General features: G+C 54.3%; 2 protein-coding genes across 3 annotated transcripts; one reads left to right on the top strand and one right to left on the bottom strand.

Annotated features, from left to right (window-relative positions):
- Positions 1-2,214: 2,214 nt before the first annotated feature.
- On the top strand, positions 2,215-4,283 carry LOC100304298 (uncharacterized). The gene is made up of 2 exons (NM_001165740.1): positions 2,215-2,949; positions 3,061-4,283. Exons 1-2 carry the CDS (start codon positions 2,565-2,567, stop codon positions 4,161-4,163), a joined length of 1,488 nt encoding a protein of 495 aa, NP_001159212.1. The 5' UTR covers positions 2,215-2,564; the 3' UTR covers positions 4,164-4,283.
- Positions 4,284-5,180: 897 nt separating this feature from the next.
- Positions 5,181-9,139, bottom strand: LOC103635637 (NAC domain-containing protein 82). Of its 2 annotated transcripts, XM_008658046.3 has the most exons (6): positions 8,936-9,139; positions 7,549-8,291; positions 7,120-7,397; positions 6,187-6,663; positions 5,620-6,067; positions 5,181-5,549 (listed from the first exon to the last, which is right to left on the bottom strand). In XM_008658046.3, exons 2-5 carry the CDS (start codon positions 7,703-7,705, stop codon positions 5,642-5,644), a joined length of 1,338 nt encoding a protein of 445 aa, XP_008656268.1. In that variant the 5' UTR covers positions 7,706-8,291; positions 8,936-9,139; the 3' UTR covers positions 5,181-5,549; positions 5,620-5,641. The 2 variants fall into 2 exon arrangements, with proteins under 2 accessions (XP_008656268.1, XP_020398236.1); XM_020542647.3 differs by having other exon boundaries at positions 5,181-6,067; positions 8,936-9,107.
- Between the last annotated feature and the right edge of the window lie 10,087 nt (positions 9,140-19,226).

Here is a 19,226-nt window from a genome sequence, read left to right as displayed (position 1 = left end):
GCCCTGGGTTGGGCGGAGCGGAGTTCGCCGTCTTCCGGGACTTAGCCCGAGTCCGAGCCCCTGGTCGGGCGGAGCAGAGTTCGCCGTCTTCCGGGACTTAGCCCGAGTCCGAGCCCTGGGTCGGGCGGAGCGGAGTTCGCCGTCTTCCGGGACTTAGCCCGAGTCCGAGCCCTGGGTCGGGCGGAGCGGAGTTCGCCGTCTTCCGGGACTTAGCCCGAGTCCGAGCCCTGGGTCGGGCGAAGCGGAGTTCGCCGTCTTCCAAGACTTAGCCCGAGTCCGAGCCCTGGGTCGGGCGAAGCAGAGCTTCCTATGGTGCCTGCGGCCGGGCCTGACTGCCTGTCAGCCTCACTCTGTCAAGTGGCACCGCAGTCGGAGCGGCGCAGGCAGCGCTGTCTTTCTATCAGACCGGTCAGTGGAGCGGCGAAGTGACGGCGGTCACTTCGGCTCTGTCGGCTGAAGGGCGCGCGTCAGGATAAAGGCGTCAGGCCACTTTTGCATTAAATGCTCCTGCGATTTGGTCGGTCGGCGCGACGATTTGGTCAGGGTTGCTTCTTGGCGAAGACAGGGCCTCGGGCGAGCCGGAAATACGTTAGCCGCTGGAGGGGGGCCTCGGGCGAGGCGGAGATCCTCCGGGGTCGGCTGCCCTTGTCCGAGGCTAGGCTCGGGCGAGGCGTGATCGAGTCCCTCGAATGGACCGATCCCTGACTTAATCGCACTCATCAGGCCTTTGCAGCTTTATGCTGATGGGGGTTACCAGCTGAGAATTAGGAGCCTTGAGGGTACCCCTAATTATGGTCCCCGACACCTAGCGAACTCAAGGGTCACGGAGCCATATCGAAACGAGCGCGACGGCGGAGGAGAAAAAAGAGAGGGTCGGCATGGAGGAGAGGAAGCTCATACCTGCGAAGACGACGAGCGCGGCGGCGGGAGATGCGATGGGGGGAGGAGACGGAGCTGCGGTGCCGCGGGCGTTGCGAACCCTCGCGAATGAGGGCGGCTTTCTACGGACGACGAGCGCGGCGGCGAGAGATGCGATGGGGGGAGGAGACGGAGCTGCGGCGCCGCGGGCGTTGCGAACCCTAGCGAAATGAGGGCGGCTTTCTGCGGACACGAACTGAGGGCTGCTTCTTGGTTCGCGTAGGCGGGTGGCTTCTCATCGAAGCGCGACGCGGAAAAGCGAGGCGAGAATCTACGCGTTTGGGAGGCGCTTCAGCTTCAGGCGGCCAGAATCCGCCCAGAAGCTGAACCAAACAGGGGCTACATCAACCCATTACATTATTTGTCCCCGGCACATTCTTTCTGAATCACCAGGGGGAGGAGAGGGAGCAGGGGAGGAGAGGGAGGCGGCCGCCGCAGGTGCAGGGGAGACGACGCGTGGTGCTGGCGGCTGGGAAGGGAGGTGGCAGCTGTGGGGGAGGGAGAAAAAACTGGCTCTATACTATATTGGAATAACAGAAAACCCTAACCCTACACTAGGGTGGGTCTGTATATTAATATACTAAGTTGGGTCTGGCCCATTACAAACAGAGGGGGTACAATTTTAACACTGAGTAATAAAAGCTGCGGTTTTATCTGAAGAAATTCGATGGGCTCTGCGTGGAGGTGTACACGTACTCTCGTTGCGCTTGCACCTGCAAATATGCAAATATAAAAGATCGTGCACATACTCTCATTACAGCCTCTGAGGTGTCTAAACGTTTTTTGGGGCGTCGGGTCTAGAAGATGCCACCGTCACTCCTCTTCTTTCTGCTGCCTGATCCTGAAGACGTTGGCCGCCGTCATAAGCGTCCCAAAGCTGTCCCAAATATACCCTTAAAATAGACAGTCAGCTGCATAAGATATATGTATAGCTCTATGCCTCTATGTGATGTGTCAAAACTTACTGACAGCGTCCTTGTCTATAGGTTGCACATGTCCTAATAACAAGAATCGAAGGACATAATAAGAAAAGTCAACCATACATCCGCTCTCCCGTGCCGCCGCTCAAAGGTCAACGCCCTCTGCGCGCCGTCCACGGCCTCCTCCTTCCCCGGTCGTCCTCCCGCCACCCGCTTTCGTCGCGCGGGCAATTTCCGTCACCCCGCCACGCGCCCAAACACCAGCACCACACGTCCATTTGCCCAGCAGGACCACCCCGACCAATCTATCGCGAGCAGCGGGGCGATCGACCTCCTCGAGGACGACGGAAACGTGCGTACCATACCATGGCGCCGAGCAAGCTGCGCCAGGCGCTGGGCGCGGTGAAGGACCAGACGAGCATCGGGCTGGCCAAGGTCGGCAGCGGCGGCTCCCTGGAGGCGGACCTGGACGTGGCCATCGTCAAGGCCACCAGGCACAGCGAGTCGTTCCCCGCCGACGAGCGCCACATCCGGGAGATCGTCACGCTCACCCGCCTCTCCCGGGTGTACGTCGGCTCCTGCGTGTCCTCGCTGTCGCGCCGCCTCGGGCGCACCCGGAGCTGGGCGGTCGCGCTCAAGACCCTCGTCATCGTGCACCGCCTCCTCGCCGAAGGGGACCCGGCGTTCGAGCAGGAGGTGTTCTACGCCACGCGCCGCGGGACGCGGATGCTCAACATGTCCGACTTCTGCGACAGCTCCCGCGCCGACGCCTGGGACTTCTCCGCGTTCGTCCGCACCTTCGCCGCGTACCTCGACGACTGCCTCGAGTGCCGGATGCAGGGCAAGCAGCAGGGTGGTGGTGGTGCCGCCCCGCGCGGCGGTGGCAGGCCGCTCCACGAGGAGATGTACGCATCCCCCGGGAACCGCTTCGCCTGCGGCATCGCCGCCTTCAACGGGAGACAAGAGGACGCGGCGGACGCCGAGGCACAGAGGACGGTGGCTCTCGTGGCCAGGGACCCGCCCACGAGAGAGATGACGGTGGATCAGCTGCTCGTCAAGGCCAACCAGCTGCATCATCTCCTCGACCGGTTCATCGCCTGCCGCCCTGTAGGTGAGTCTCTGTTGCTCTTCCTCCGCGGCCACGCAATTTGTCTTTCTGAACTTGGACCATCATATCATGCATGTGGATTTGTTACTGAACTTCCAATGACTTCCGTCGCAGGCGCGGCCAAGGCGAACCGAGTGGTGGGGGTCTCTCTGTACCCGCTGATCAAGGAGAGCGTGCAGCTCTACTGCGAGCTCACGGAGGTGACGGCCACGCTCATCGAGCAGTTCGCGGAGATGGAGACCGCGGACTGCGAGCGCGTGCACGCCCTCTTCTGCGGTCTCGCCAAGCAGATGGAGGAGCTCGAGACGTTCTACGCGTGGTGCAAGGTCGCCTGCGTGTGCCGCCAGTCCGACGTGCCGGAGGTGGTGGAGGCCGTCACGCAGAAGAAGCTGGAACTCATGGACGAGTTCATCCGCGACAGGCACGCCGCGGACTCGCAGCAGAGGCTCTCGCCGCCGGATCCGGAGCCGATGGCAAGCCCAGAGCCAGCCCCCGTCGAAGAGGACAACGACGACATGAACGCGACCAAGGCCCTTCCAGCGCCCGAGGAGCCGGCGGCGGCTGCGGCGCAAGAGGAAAGCACAGCCGGGAAAGCCGAGCCAGATGCCTCCCTCATCGTGGCCGACGACCCGGTCGAGGAGGAGGCCGACTTCCTGAACCTCAGCGCGGACGCCATGTCCGGCCAAGAGCACGGGCGGCAGCTGGAGCTGGCGCTGTTCGACGGCAACGCAGCGCCGGAAGGCAGCGTGTTCCAAGGCTCCTCGGCGGACTGGGAGACGGAGCTGGTGCATTCCGCGAGCGCGCTCGCGAATCAGCGCGCCCAACTCGGCGGCGGCCTCAGCATGTTGGTGCTGGACGGGATGTACAACCACGCGGCGGCGGCGACCAACGCGCAGACGACGTTCTCCGGCAGCGCCAGCAGCGTGGCTCTGCGGCCACCACCAGGGCCGCACATGCTCGCCTTGCCGGCGCCTCCAGGAGGCGGCAGCGCCGTAGCGGGTGCGGACCCTTTCGCGGCGTCGGCGCTGGTGCCTCCGCCGACGTATGTTCAGATGTCCGACATGCAGACGAAGCGCCAGCTTCTGACGCAGGAGCAGCAGATGTGGCGACAGTACGGCAAGAACGGAATGCAGCAGGGGGCATTGGCAATGCCAAACCAGAATCAACAGTTGCTACCACACGTGGGGCACAATTACGCAGGGTATCGGACTACATAGATTAATGACCTGCAGATGTAATTCCTCCTGCGACCACATTTCCTCCAGTGTTCGAAGAAAAGGCTTCGGAGTATCAGATAGTCAAATTCTGTCAATTTCCCTAACGCCGGGTTTACATCTATTCATTTTGGAGGAATTTAAATTTACTTAATAAAGTAACCTGAAATTTAATATTACACCACTTTTCAAAGTTCAGATATATAAGTCTATATCAAATTCATTAAATATAGGATGAAAAAATGATTTTATGTATCAGTAGAATTTGTCGGCTTACTCTTCTATAATAAAAAAAATGTAGTACATAAATATCTCCGACATCTTACTGATAATATTACATAAATATTATTTTACATAAATCGAATTAGCTTAATTGATATACATATAAATTATTATTATTAGAATGTAATTCAATTTCAAGGATGGACGTAAAAGTTTCGGAAGCAGTTGGCAGTCCAATACTCCCTCCGTTTCTTTTTATTTGTCGCTGGATAGTGCAAAATTGCACTATCCAGCGACAAATAAAAAGAAACGGAGGGAGTATTTACTTACTTCCTGATTCCCATAATATTCGAACCGGTGGCAGGCCCAGACCGCACTTTAAACAAAAAAAAAGGTTACTCTCTACGTCCCTATTCAACCCCTCGTAGCTAAATATCGATCACCAGACAAAAAAACAAAATAAGGCATCTACTAAATTCATAGAATTTAGGTGGACACTCAAATTCTCCTTCCGGCCTTTATATTTCTTGAGAAAGCCATCATGTCACGCGGCGCGCTCGTCGATGCAGCCGTCTTCTCTACCGGTGGTGGCACTTGATGTCCTTTCTTTTGGCCGAGTGCAACTCTATGACGAGCAGGTCTACTTATCAATCCTGAGTCAATGAATTCGAGGGCACTTTTGAAAGCCACTGTTAAAACAGAGACCACAAAATAGTTGAAACCTAGCCCTGTTTTAAGGAAATCCACATAACACAGAAGAGAACGTCACAGCTTAGAAAGCATCGACCATCCAAAAGCTCACATAACGGGAGGATGGAATAAACATGATAAACGAGTTCCATATTACGACATTATTATGGTTTGCATATTGTCAAAACTCAACACAAGACAATGGTAATCAGGCAGGTTGCGATACACACAAGTAACAGCATAATCAAAGATTTACAGGCTATGATCTCCTCAGCAGAGTGAGCCGAGATTGGCCGTTAGCTCAACCAGTTGGGAGCATACAGCAGTCGATGCAGATTGTTCCAAGCACCGTGCTTCCAAGAAATACCAGCCAAGGTCGGCTTGGTTCAGAAGAGCAACAGACGATTTCATGAGCCCAGGCATGACATCAATGACGTCCTTGACGTTCAGGGTGGATAGAGTTGTAGCAACAGCGAGCTGCAAGTTGCAACACCGAAGCAGTCCAGACAAGTTCAAGCACAAAAAGAGCAGGTATAAACATCCGTACCTCCATGACAAATGGTAACCAATCATGAGAAAGGGAACTGCATGGCTGGGTCCAAGTAGTTGGCTGGATCATCTGTTGCGAGGACTCCATTATTGGGAGGAAAAACATCGAAAATGCTAGGCATTGTTGGCTCCGAAGGACCTGACAGATCATAATGTCCATTGTACTGAGCAAGAGGATGCTGCATATATTGATTGTCCTGAGCAGAAAATTCACTGGGGAAGCTTGGGTCAGGAGCAAGGAGATCGTTTAGTTCCATGTAATCATTAGCCGACAGTTCTCTGTCAGGTGGCAACATGAGATAATCCGTAGTTTCCACATTGCTGGTGTTTAAGTTGTTATCCGCGCATCCTAACCCAACAAGCTCTGATAATTCATTGTAGAGGCCAAAAGAGTTGACTTCAAAAGCATGAGCCTCAGCTTCAGACATCGGAGGAAGACCAGAGCACTGTGAAAGACATCAAAGCTAAATAGTGAGCATCTGGAAAGGAATTTCTAATCTAAAGCAGAAGCATAAAAACAATGTGCTGTCAGGGAAACTAGTGAAAGAACAACACTGACTTATACCTCTCCAAGAGGAGTGTTACGCAGAGGAGAATCATTCATAAATCTAGACAACTCCGATAGAAATTCATCACAGTCACGAGGACTACGCATGTCATTGGCCACATTGGATATGTTGTTCACAGAAACCACACCGTCTCCTGACATCCGAGCAGGTGTATCTTGGATAGCAGAGCTAGCAACACTATGGCTAAAAGTTAAGTCCTCAGCAGTGGCATGACCAAATGATGATTCCTCTCCAGCACATGTAGAAGATGAATTATGTAGAGGTGGTTCGGGTTCCAGAAGAGCACCAGCCAGGACAGTAGGCTGAGCACGTTGTCCCTCTGTTGGATTCACTTCTGAACAAGTCAAAGGAAACAGAGAAGTTTCGACTTCTGCATTATCCCATTCGTCTTCATTAAATGGAGCCCCATATTGCTCTCCGATTCTTGGACCAAGGCCACTTTTCTTGAAAATTTTGCAGAGTACATAAGCATCCTGGATGTTGAATAAGACAAAGGATATTCAACATGGTTACTCATATGGATCATGTAATACATATTGGCTAATCAAAAGGCACATTAACTCAAATAAACTGCACATTAATTAATGCTTATTTTCTGCACCATTTCAATCTTCATTGCATAATACAGATTCAGTCCAAAAGACATCCACACAACTCATACACGTAACGAAGAGTATATGAAATAGCACTGCTAGACTTGACTAAACAGTAAACATAACACACATGAAACAGGAGCAATTAAACTGACACCATATTTCAATTAAGAACCATTTGACAAATTTGTTTTTATGGTCATCCAGAGAACATAAACATAATCATTTCACTGCTTCACTTTTCAAGGACAATCCAGTACAACATCCAACATCAAGAACATCTAATAAACTGTTTGTAAAATATGATCTTGGAACATTAAGAGGCAAAAGCATTACCTTTGAGAAACCAGCAGAAACCAAATCCTCATCTTCCATTCTGTATTCATACATCACCCAATCAGTTCTGTCGCCCTTAGGGGCCTTGCCTTCATGAAATATCAATGTTTTCTTCATCCCAACGGTGCGGGAGTTAAGCATAATTATTCTATCCTTTCCACTAGTCTTCCAGTAACCATTTGGTGTGGCACGATTTGTCCTAGACCCGTTAGGATACTTCTTGTCACGAGGACAAAAAAAGAACCATTCAAGATCTTTACTTCGAAGAGAGGACTTGTCTGCACAGGAAAAGAAGATTAGTGCACAGGTATAAAAGCAAAAGTTTACATCAATAGTTCAAAAACTATAATTTAGTCTCACTGAAGATTCTATTCATCTAAGCACCAGTTACACAAATGAAATTAGAAAGCCAATGTTGAAATGAATTACCACATAGATCCCAGGGAGGAAACTTGTACAGATCAACCTCTGCTATAGCATCCACGATATGTTTCTTTCCCATGATCTTCCTCTTCAAGTAATAGGAAACGAGCTCAACATCGGTTGGGTGGAAACGAAAACCAGGAGGCAGGCTAGTTTGCGCCATCACCCTAAAGCCTCTCTTGCCTTCAACAACAGAAAGATCTCTAGGTAAAAGCTGAAATGCTTCAAGGAGATCACTAGTTGCCCAGGAAGAGAGAAGCTTGAGTGCACAGGCAAGAGAAGCTTGAGTGCAGAAATCAACAACGCAGAGCAGAAGAGAGCAGCTTTCAAAAGTGAGCACAGAATGCAGCAAGTAAAGACTTCAGCAGGCTGCAGTGCCAGCAGAGAGCAGGGCAATCCAACCTCTAGACAAGTCTTTGGAAGGGAGTATTGCGAGACTGACAGGACCAAAAGAGATGTTGGTCAAGTCACAGAAAGAGATGAGAGAAAACTATGGTTGGCAAGACTCAAGGGAAGCAGGAGACCAAGCAAACGTTTCTGAACTCAGATGAGAGAAATTGAGTCTTGCCAAATTCACCAGCTACAACTGATTCACATGGTAGGAAGTATTCGCACAAAACTCTGAGTGTTCCACTTGTATCAAGTAAAATCTCGGAATTTTATGCAGTATATGAACCAGAAGTAGCACGAGAGGAAATAAGGGTGTCCTCCAGCAACTTCAGCAGACATGAGTGATGAGGATCAGTATCCTGAATGAAAAGAAAACACCGGATAGGTTAATACACAGAAGGATCATATACGCTCTATGGTACTATATGGTACAATAAGTATATTCCACTTCAAAGTTCAAACAAAAAAAAACGACATGCCAGTAGACAGATGATTCTAAAGCTCAAACTACCCACACAAGTTTCAACCGTAAAGGCAACAATTGTCACATCAGCAGACAGATCCGTATAATCCACCATCTAATCAAACTTTTACGGGCATATTCATATTCATCGTATCATACAACAGGAAATCAACCATTGAAGACCCGGAGTTTCAGCCGTAAATCGAATTTCCAATTCATCCCCAAATAGACATCAGGCTAGATACAAGTCTGCCGTACAGGTCAACGCTACACAACCAACCAACAACCCCCGATCGGTCGAGTACGAAACCAATCGGATCCACAGTCCACCACCGCTAATCGCACAATCGACGAATTAATGCCCCAGTCCTCAGCCCAGAACCCAGAAAGTTCTCAACCCAAACCAACCGTGTCCACAATCCCCGCGCTTGCATCGAAACCCCAGATCGACACCAATCCCAACCTAATCGGCCTAGAAAGTCCATAATTCGAACAGAAACATGCAGAATATGAAGGCTAAGGTTGATCGTAGGGGCTTACGGGGAAGCCGGGGAGAAGCCAGCAGGCCGATGGGGAGAACCGTGGGGGAGGAGATGAGCGCCGCCGTCTGGTCAATGGGTGCGAGGTGCGGTTGTGTGGGTGTGGGGATCGCGTGGCTATGGAAGGGCCCTTTTAAAGAGGCGGGGGTTTGGAGCTGGACCGGGACACTGGCGAGTGGGACCAGAGGGTTTTTCTTTCCTTGATTGCAATCTCCGACCGCGTCCTGCGACTTCCAGGAAACTTCGCCAGCACGCGACCGTGGTTCCCAAAATTTCCACCCAGGGCCCACAGCCGTGTCGTCCGGTTTTGGCGCTTCGCAATGTAAGGCTACCCGCGGTGATACACTGTAAGGAAGACGCCACCAATATAAGGCTAGATATAGAGTAAAATTTTACTGCAGTGGAGTACTCTATAGGTAGCTGTAAACTTATGGGGGGCAAACAAAACGCTATTTACAGCGTCGATGCTTTTTTACTCTATCAGTCCACACGTCCATGCAGCAGGTACGGTGCCGAGCGCCATCAGCCGGTGTGGCAGTAGGGGACAAAAAAATATATATAATATATGTGGTGATTGGTATAGAGTTGATGTATGGAGTAAATATGACTGCAGTAGATTATGATATAGGATAGAGAATCTTGATGATGAGGATAGAATATTTCTTTTAGAGTAGAAATTTAGAGTAGAATGAGTGCGGATAGCCTAAGGCTGTCTCCAGCAACGTTCCCTAAATTCTATCCCCTAAAGGAATATTCTCTGTTCTTTACAGAACCCTCTAAAAAATTTCGTCCTCTATATCTTCGCCAACTCCAGCAACATCCTCTAAATTCGGTACTCTATATCTACAGTGATAACAGAATTCATATACTCATTTTTAATACTCATTTTTTTGATATTAATACAATTTGAACTTATGTGCGTAATGGAAAAATAAAGTTATTTATTTCTAGAAATTTTATAAAAATGAATTAGGAACTAATTATAATAATTACATTTTGCAACCGACATTACTAATCGTTTTTTTATAACGTCGTCTGCGTACATATCTATATATGTATTGGACATAAACCGATAATACTAATATAATAATCCTAATTGGCAAAAATGTTGTTACTATTAGGTTTACACGTAAAAAAATAATAGAATTAATCGGCCAGCGGAGGTAGCGGAGGTAGCTGTAGACGAATGACCACATTGAAGAGCGGGCCCCAGTGCTGAGCAGGCGGATAGCGCACGCAAGGACTTCTCTATGTTTAGAGTTCGCCGTACGTCCTCTATATTTTAGAGTTCCTTTTAGAGTTCCTTGTTGGACGGTGTAGAGAACGTTTCGTACTCTAAATTTAGAGTACATAACCATTTAGGGTGTATTGTTGGAGGCAGTCTAAGGTCATCCTGTACATGTATATGGATGTAAAAAACGCTAAATACGAGTTTGAAATAAAGGTTAAGATAGAGAGTACAGTAAGAAGTCTGTTGTTGATAGCCTAATGTCTAGTTGGCTTTAGTTTAGTTGTCTATATTAACATGCAAAACGTTGTTTTATACTATAGACATTATTTACAAAGTAAAGTTTGAAATAGGAAATGTGATATGAAATGGGATAGTAAGCTGTTGGAGATAGTCTAAGTTGTGAAAAAGTTGTTGTATGTTGTATGCTATCTAATTAAAAAACTGATTTAGATGTGTTCATAGTATTTTTACGAATAAATCAATTTTACATTTTTGTTTTTAATATTTTTATTAAAATATTTGTCGGTACCTTGAAACAGGGGTACCCCTTGTTACAAGGTGAAGGCGTTGTGCCGGCGGAGAAGTCTCTGGTTGCGCGGAGAACAGTTCTCCACCGCGCCACATCAGCCGTCCTGGGGTCGCCATGTGGTCAAGGAAAGGGACGTGCTCTAGGATACTCGCAGTGGGTCCGGACCTACTGCGTGGAAAGCACCGGACCCCGTACGTGACAAGCGGACCTCCGAGATGGGTCCCGGACCCTTCTGAGTGGGGTCCAGACTAATCACCGCCGGGTCCCGGGATTCTGGGGCAGGGAATACCCGGACCCTGCCCTGAAGGGGTCCGGGAACGACATGTGTCCAGACCTAGCTTGGTGCGAACCTGTCCACGCAACGTCCCTATTCCCTGGTCAGGCGGAGACCTGGTGCAGTCAAGCGGCCTACTTTGCATGACGTAAGCATGCGGGATGGGCCTGACGTAAAGCCGCTGGGCCACGCTGCCTCTGCATTTATTGTGGAAAGGACGCGCCGTCTGACTACCCCGCTGACAGGCGATGTGCCCCTTCAACATTAAATGTGTCCTGTCCACTCAACTGGCAGGCGGCGTGTCTGGCTATTCCCGTTGGCCAACAGTACACCTACGTCGTGGCATGCGCCGCACCCATCATGACTCGCGCGTTACCGAGGGTGCTGCAGCAAGATATCAATACTGAACGCACTACATATATCATGACGCACGGAGATTACACGGACTGGGCAAGCAGTAGTTCCATCCTTCCATTTGTCCCTGGGCCCGCGTGTCGGGGCTCAGAACCCTTGTACATGCCCCCCTTGAACTATAAAAGGGGAGGCATGCAGCGAAGGACACTCAGACTCTCACAAATTCATACAAGCTCTCAAGCAATACATCACACAGTGGAGTAGGGTGTTACGCTCCGACGGCCCGAACCACTCTAAATCCTTGTGTGTTCTTGTGTTCTTCTCATTTTCTAACTAACAAGCAAAATGCTTAGGCCCCTCATCATCTTAGGACTTAGGGCGGTGCACTCCGCCACCCGGGCGGAGATTTCCTCTCCGACAATATTTATATTTCGTTTATTATAGCAATTAATTATTTTTAATCCTATTTTAGTTGTATTTTCCATCTTTGTTTATTAATATAACGAACTTGAATAAGCAGCAAAAGCAAGGTCCAGACTGCTTTCAATTTTGTACTATAGAAAAAACTACTTTTTCAAAGTAGTTGCAGAAAAGTTGAATCCTTTGGTTTAGCTTCTGCTTTTTCAAAGCATAAGCAGGTTCAAAAAACTGAACCAAACACACCCTTAAACTATCCATAGTGATGAACTGTAAAGAACTAGTCTAATATTCGTGATAACGCTACAGTCCTAATGAGTGGGGTCGTGACGGCGACGCGAGTTAAGGGGGGAGCGACGAGGTCGCGGGGAGGGGGAGGCAAGGGTAACTGTGCGTGGGAGGGATAAGGGAAAATGATGGTCTAAATAACATTGGCCATTAGATTTTAATGAGTGAGAGAGGAAGGTTACGTAGCGATCTAAATCGTTGGTTTTGATGTGTTATATGTGGGCAATTTGTTTGGTGGGTTTAGGAGAGGTTGTGGGTGTAGGGGTGATTTTGATTAGATGTGTTTTGCAAAGTTTAAATTGATTGGTTATATAGTGGTATAGATACGCTACGAAACTCGAGGTACATATACAATAAAAATGTCGATGCGAGGCATGTTATCCGGTACTGTAAATTTAAAGAGGGAATGAGAAACGCTATTTACAGAATCCACTCTCTCCTACTCGACCATATAGCACACGCCTCTCATCAGTAGATGGTAGTTGGGTGGGATAGAATATAATTAGAAATAAATGATATAATATGCGGTAGTTAGTGTATGATTGAGGTATTGTCGGCGTTTCGAACCCGGGGGGTCCCTGGACCGACGAGTAAATTGTCGCCGCGTGCCCCAGCCCAGATGGGTCGGCACGAGACAGAGCGCGAAGGGGGGAAAGAAGCCGGAGGGAGGCAGGCGTGAGAGGTGAAACCCACGGCCTTCGTGTTTGTCCCGCGCCCAGGTCGGGTGCGCTTGCAGTAGGGGGTTACAAGCGTCCACGCGGGAGGGAGCGAGCGGCCTCACGCGAGCGTCGTCCCGTCCTTCTCCGCGCGGCCAACCCTCTGTAAGAGGGCCCTGGACCTTCCTTTTATAGGAGTAAGGAAGGGATCCAGGTGTACAATGGGGGGTGTAGCAGTGTGCTAACGTGTCTAGCGGAGGAGAGCTAGTGCCCTAAGTACATGCCATCGTGGCAGCCGGAGAGGTTTTGGCACCCGGTTCGTGTGGTGTCGTGGCCGTCAGAGGAGCGCTGGAGCCTGGCGGAAGGACAGTTGTCGGGGCTGTCGAGTCCTTGCTGACATCTTCTCGCTTCCGTAAGGGGGCTGAGAGCCGCCGTCATCATAGAGCGTGCGGGGCGCCATCATTACTTGTTCAGCGAAGCGAGCCAGATGGGACGCCGGTCTTGTTCCCCGTAGCCTGGGCTAGCTTGGGGTAGGGTAATGATGGCGACTCCCATGACGTGGTCGGTCCGAGCCCTGGGTTGGGCGAGGTGGAGGCTCCTCCGAGGTCGAGGTCGAGTCTGTCTTCCAAGGCCGAGGTCGAGTCCGAGCCCCCGGGTCGGGCGAGGCGGAGACCGTCGGCTGAGGCCAGGGCTGAGTCCGAGCCCTGGGGTCGGGCGAAGCGGAGTTCGTCATCTTCAGGGGCTGAGCCCGAGTCCGAGCCCTGGGATCGGGCGAAGCGGAGTTCGTCGTCTTCCGGGGCTGAGCCCGAGTCTGAGCCCTGGGGTCGGGCGAAGCGGAGTTCATCGTCTTCAGGGGCTGAGCCCGAGTCCGAGCCCTGGGGTCGGGCGAAGCAGAGTTCGTCGTCTTTCGGGGCTGAGCCCGAGTCCGAGCCCTGGGGTCGGGCGAAGCGGAGTTTCCTATGGCGCCTGAGGCCAGACTTGGTTGCTGCCAGCCTCACTCTGTCGGGTGGCACAGCAGTCGGAGCGGCGCAGGCGGCGCTGTCCTCTTGTCAGGCCGGCCAGTGGAGCGGCGAAGTGACTACGGTCACTTCGGCTCTGTCAACTGGAGGGTGCGCGTCAGGATAAAGGTGTCAGGCCACCTTTGCACTAAATGCCCCTGCGATTTGGTCGGTTGGCGTGGCGATTTGGCCAAGGTTGCTTCTTGGTGAAGACTGGGCCTCGGGCGAGCCGAAGGTGTGTCTGTTGCTGGAGGGGGCCCTCGGGCGAGACGTAGATCCTCCGGGGTCGGCTGCCCTTGCCCGAGGCTGGGCTCGGGCGAGGCGTGATTGCGTCCCTCGAATGGACCGATCCTTGACTTAGTCGCACCCATCAGGCCTTTGCGGCTTTGTGCTGATGTGGGTTACCAGCTGAGAATTAGGAGTCTTGAGGGTACCCCTAATTATGGTCCCCGACAGTAGCCCCTGAGCCTCGAAGGGAGTGTTAACACTCGCTTGGAGGCTTTTGTCGCACTTTTTTGCAAGGGGACCAGCCTTTCTCGGTTGCGTTTTGTTCCGGTGGGTGCGCGCGAGCGCACCCGCCGGCTGTAGCCCCCGAGGCCTCGGAGGAGTGGTTTGACTCCTTCGAGGTCTTAGTGCATTTCACGACGCTTCGGCTGGTCTGGTTGTTCCCTCATGCGAGCTGGCCGTAGCCCGGGTGCACGGTCGGGTCCCAAGTTCTCGGGCTAGTATGTTGACGCTGTCAACGGTTTGGCCGGAGCCGGGTTTGCGAGAGCAGCCCCCGAGCCTCTGCACAGGGCGAGAGGACGGTCAAGGACAGACTCGACTTTTTTACATACGCCCCTGCGTCGCCTTTCCGCAAGGAGGAGGGGGGGAAGCGCCATGTTGCCCTTGGAGGGCGCCGAACATGGTGTCTCCAGTGAGCTGCTGATGGGTAATCCGAGTGGGCGCCCGTGCCCCATTTGTTAGGGGTCGGCTAGAGGCCTGGAGGCGCGCTCAAAAGTACCTGCGGGTGATCTGCCGGACTCGGTCCCCTTTTGACGGGGTCCGAGGGCTCGATGCCTCCCTCTGATGGGATTTCGTTACAAGATCGTTCCCGCTGGTCTCGGAAATGTCCTAGGGTACCTCGGGAGCGTAGCCCGAGCCTTGGTTATGTATCGAACGTACCCAGGGTCATCCCTCGCTCTGTGTCTGAGGCGGCTGTGAACCCTTCGAGGGCCAGCCTACGAACCCCTGATCAGTAGTGGGCGCGGAGCCCGAGTGGCCTGAGGCGGCCGTTGAACCCTTCCGAGGGGCCAGCCTTCGAACCTCTGACCAGTAGTGGGCGCGGAGCCCGAGCGCTCTGAGGCGGCTGTTGAACCCCTCCGAGGGGCTAGCCTTCGAACCCCTGATCAGTAGGGGGGCTCGGGGCCTGTTTCCTTTGCGGAGAAGGATCCCTTTCGGGGTATCCCTCCTTCCCGGTCCCTGTTGTAAGAGAGAGAAAGAGGGAAAAGAAAAAGGATACGAAATCGAATGACGTGGCATACCTTTTTTGACGCGGTCATTATGGCGAAGGCGAAGCGTCGCCCGCTTCTCCTGCCAAGGATGCCGCCTGTCCCGCCGTAGAGTTAATGCGACGGGACGAGTGGTTCGTGGGGCGGCCGTTGCGCGTGTGCGAGCCGTTCGAGGAACGGGTGTTTCGCTTTGAGTTTGAATCCCGCGGTGGGTTCGGGCGACACGTTGAACGGGTCTCGCCTGGGTCTTTATATATTCGGGAGAGGGTCTGGTGATGGTTCTTTGCCCTGCTACTTGTCTCCTCCTTAGGTTTTCGCAACCCGAGGGTTTAGCCAGAGAAGGGGAAACCGCCCACCCAATCTTTTCCGCCGCCACCTCCTCCGATTGGTGATGGCCGACCGGGTGACCATTATCTCGCCGCGCGACCCATGGCCTTTCTCCACAGTCACGGCGGATGACCTGGAGGCCCTCGTCGCCGAGGGTTTACTCCGCCCCCTCTCCGATGAGAGGCAGCCGGAGTGGATCCCCCCCGAGCGGAGCCGCCCCGTCCCCGCCGCTGGGGTATGTCGTGAGCTTCGTCTCCTTCCACAAGCAGGGGTTCGAAGTGCCGGCAAGCCGCTTTATGCGGGCGATTCTGCATGTCTATGGGGTGGAGCTGCACAACCTCAGCCCTAACTCCATCTCGCAAGCCGCCATCTTCGCAACGGTTTGTGAAGGGTACTTGGGGATTGACCCTCACTGGGACCTGTGGACTCATCTCTTCTCTGCGGAGCTTTTTGCTTCGCCGACGGGGGAGAGAAGGGTCCGCGCGGCAGTGCGGGCTGGTGGCTGCATCCTCCAGCTGAGGCAGGCGCGGGCGTCGCAGTACATTCCCGCCATCCTTGTGTCCTCGAACAAAGGGTGGCAGCGTCGTTGGTTTTACCTCCGAAATGATGGCGGGGAGCTCCCGTCGTTTACTCAGCGAGTGGTGACCGTTGCCGCCGATGCTTGGCGCTACGGGACCCCGCACGACAGACAGAAGAACCTCCAGCCCCTTCTGAAGGCCCTGGAGGTGTTGCGGAAAGGTGGGCTCACCGCTGCGGGGGTGATTGCCGCCATCCATCGCCGGAGGGTGCTTCCGTTGGCGAGGCGGCGGTTGCCGCTTTGGGAGATGACGGCAGAGGCCGACTTGGAGGGTTCGCGGATGTCCTCGGTTCCCCTCCCCGTCGACGACCTCCATGGGCGGGTAGCCGTCGCGCTGGGAAAACCTGACGCCGGCGCCCTTTCCCAGCCCTTGATGCGTCCCGACCGCGGGTGTGTGTCCCTGGTGAGTGTCCGCTCCTTCTTTCTCCTTGCGTCGAATTGCCCTTGGACCTCACGACCGAGACTCTTCGTCTGTCTCCAGGAGGTAGGGTGTCACAAGCCTTCCCGGCCACCGGTCCCGGGGGACGCGGTGGACCGAGCTGCGCGGCGGGTTGCCGCGGAGAAGAGGAAGGAGAAAAAGGACGCGAAGAAGGCTCGGGCCCGCGAGCGGACGTGGGCCCAAGACGCCTTGAAAAAGCTCTGTCGCCGGCAGGAGATGGATGGACTCCCGAGGGAGCCGTCGCCGGAAACGCCTGATGACGACGACGACGATGAAGACGATGATGAAGATGATGATATGGCTGCTCGCCTTGGCCTCATCCCGGGCTTGAGGCTAGGCCAGGAGTCATCAAGCCAGCCCCCGAGCGGGCTGGCGCCGTCGGTTTTCGGGGCCAGGATGCCGGGGTCCCGGTCCGAAGAGCGGGGGCAGACCGAGGGGGTATTTGACCCCTCGGCTGGGGAAGTTGAGGTGACCCCGGGGAGTCAGGCCGAGCTGCCTGTTCCCCGAGAACCGTCGCCCGTGCCGGCTGCGTAGGAGGGCGATCCTCAGGTCATCGCGGCAGCGTCTGAGCAGTCCGTCTCCCGGGCGTCTGGAGCGCCCAAGGCGAGGATGGCACCAAAGCTGGCAGCGAGGCGGACCTCGGCGGTGCCTTCGGGGGTCGAGGTTCGAGGTTCCTCCCCACAGGCACGGTTGATCATGGCCCGGAGTGGGTAAGTACCCTAGGATGTCTCCGTCTCGGCTCCCTTGTATGTCCCGATCCTGACTTTCCTTTCCTCCTCAGCAAACGGAGTCATGGCCTGACCGATCTGGCTCCCCGGAAGGTCCTCAAGACGACGTCGACCTCCGCAGCCGGTGCCACGCCTGGCCTCGACAGTCAGCCGACCTTTTCGCAAGATGCCCCACAACGGGGGGCTCAGGCGGCTCCGATTGCCGCGGAGCGGGTTCCCGAGGCCGGCTCTTCTGTCGAGGCGGCCGTCGCGTTGGGGGAGGCGGCTGGCGCGGCCGTGGCCTCGGGCCCACCAGACATGCCGCCGGTGCTGGCGTCGGCTGCCGCCGAAGCTGTTGCCGTCCCGGCCGTGGAGCGACCCGTCGCCACCGACGCCGAGATGGCCGAGGCGTCGCTACTTGATGTCTCGGAGGAGGGGGGCGTGGAACCGCGACTCGTCCCGCCAAGCGGCAGCCTCGTCCCGGTGCGGCGGAGCTTCGAGGAGCGGCGCCAGTTGCTCCGGTTCCAGACCCGTGAGGCCTCGGATCCCTTCTTCGTTCTCGACGACGAGCGGGAGGAGCAGTCTTGGGACGAGCTCCGCGAGTGTGCCGAGGCGACGGTGGGGTCGCTTCGGACATCCCTGGAGGTCTTTTGCAGGGACGTCCCCAAGATTCTCCAGGTAATGATTTCTGGCATACCTTTTTCGTGACCAAGGCGTCCTTTGTGACGCCCCGCTTCCTTCCCTCAGGATCTGACGGATCTGAGCGCCGCCAAGTCGTCGTTCATCCGCCGTGAGGTAGATGTCTGGGGTTCGCTGCGATCCCTGAGGACCTCGCTTGCCAGGGCTACCGTGCGCCTCTCCCAGCAGGGCGCCGAGGTGGCGGACCTTCGGTTGCCTGTTGCCGATCTGAGAGCAGAGGCGGTAGCGGCGCGCGCAGAGGTGCAGCGGCGGCAGTCGGAGCTTGACCAGGTCACCGATGAGCGGGACCAATCTCGGGGTCGGGCCGCCGAGGCCGAAAGCCGGGCCGCCGAGGCTGAAAGCCGGGCCGGAGCCCTTGCAGCAGACCTAGCCGTAGCCCAAGCCGCATCCTCGGAGCAGCGTGCCCGAGCCAGAGGTATGTCCTGGCTGTTTTAAGTTTTCGTTTCAGCTTGGTTCCTCCGCCTATGCTTGAGGTCTTGCGCTTTGGTTGTTCGCAGAGCTCGAGTCCGCCCTTGCTCAGGCGGCCGAGCAGAGGGAGGCCGACCACGCGGCCCTGTCCGAGTCCATCTCGACTTTCTACCGGGTCTTTGGGTTCGGTGACGTCCCCTCGGGGAGCTCCCCTCAGAGTCGCCTGCAGGCCTTGGGTGACCATGTGTGTGGCAGACTCCGCGAGGCGCTACATCACGGCGTCAGGCGGGCCTTCGCCGTGCTTGCCTCCCACTACGTCGTGGATCTAGAGCGGGTCAGTGAGGGGTATTGCCTCCCTGATGAAGATGAAGCCGCCCTGGTTGAAGTCCAGAGGCTCGACGCGGCCGCCGCGGGCCCGAGCGTGGCGCTGGCAACCACCTTCGAGGCGGAGATCCTCCCGCCTGCGCCGTCGTCCGAGGCCGGGGCGGACTTTGCCGAAGGCGGGGACGAAGCCGAGGGCGCGGCTCCTTCTCCGGGCGACGCCTAGCTCCGCCGGAGCAGTTTTCCTTGAATGCACATGTGTCTTTTGCGGCCGCTGAGGCCCGAACACTTTATTATCGTAGTATAAAGTCGCGCTCCTTTTCCTTCCATTTTGCATATCTAGCCCCGCTCGTTGGTAGCAGGGGAACGCAGAAGCCTTTTTTGATGGAAGACTTTTTTGAGGAAAAACCCTTTTTGCTGGACGCTCCGAGGGGGTTCCCCCCTTTTAGCCCCCGAGGGAGGGTCGGGCTTTGCCGAGGCAAGGCTGACCCTTCCTTGATGACTAAACTTTGTGCTTGAACGAGGTATGCGAACAACTTGAAAGCATCTTAAGGGTAGAAAACGACGTAGCTATCGG

The sequence above is a fragment of the Zea mays genome, chromosome 8 (assembly GCF_902167145.1).
Source record: "Zea mays cultivar B73 chromosome 8, Zm-B73-REFERENCE-NAM-5.0, whole genome shotgun sequence".
NCBI lineage: Eukaryota > Viridiplantae > Streptophyta > Magnoliopsida > Poales > Poaceae > Zea > Zea mays.
This window is presented reverse-complemented; position numbering and strand designations above follow the sequence as displayed.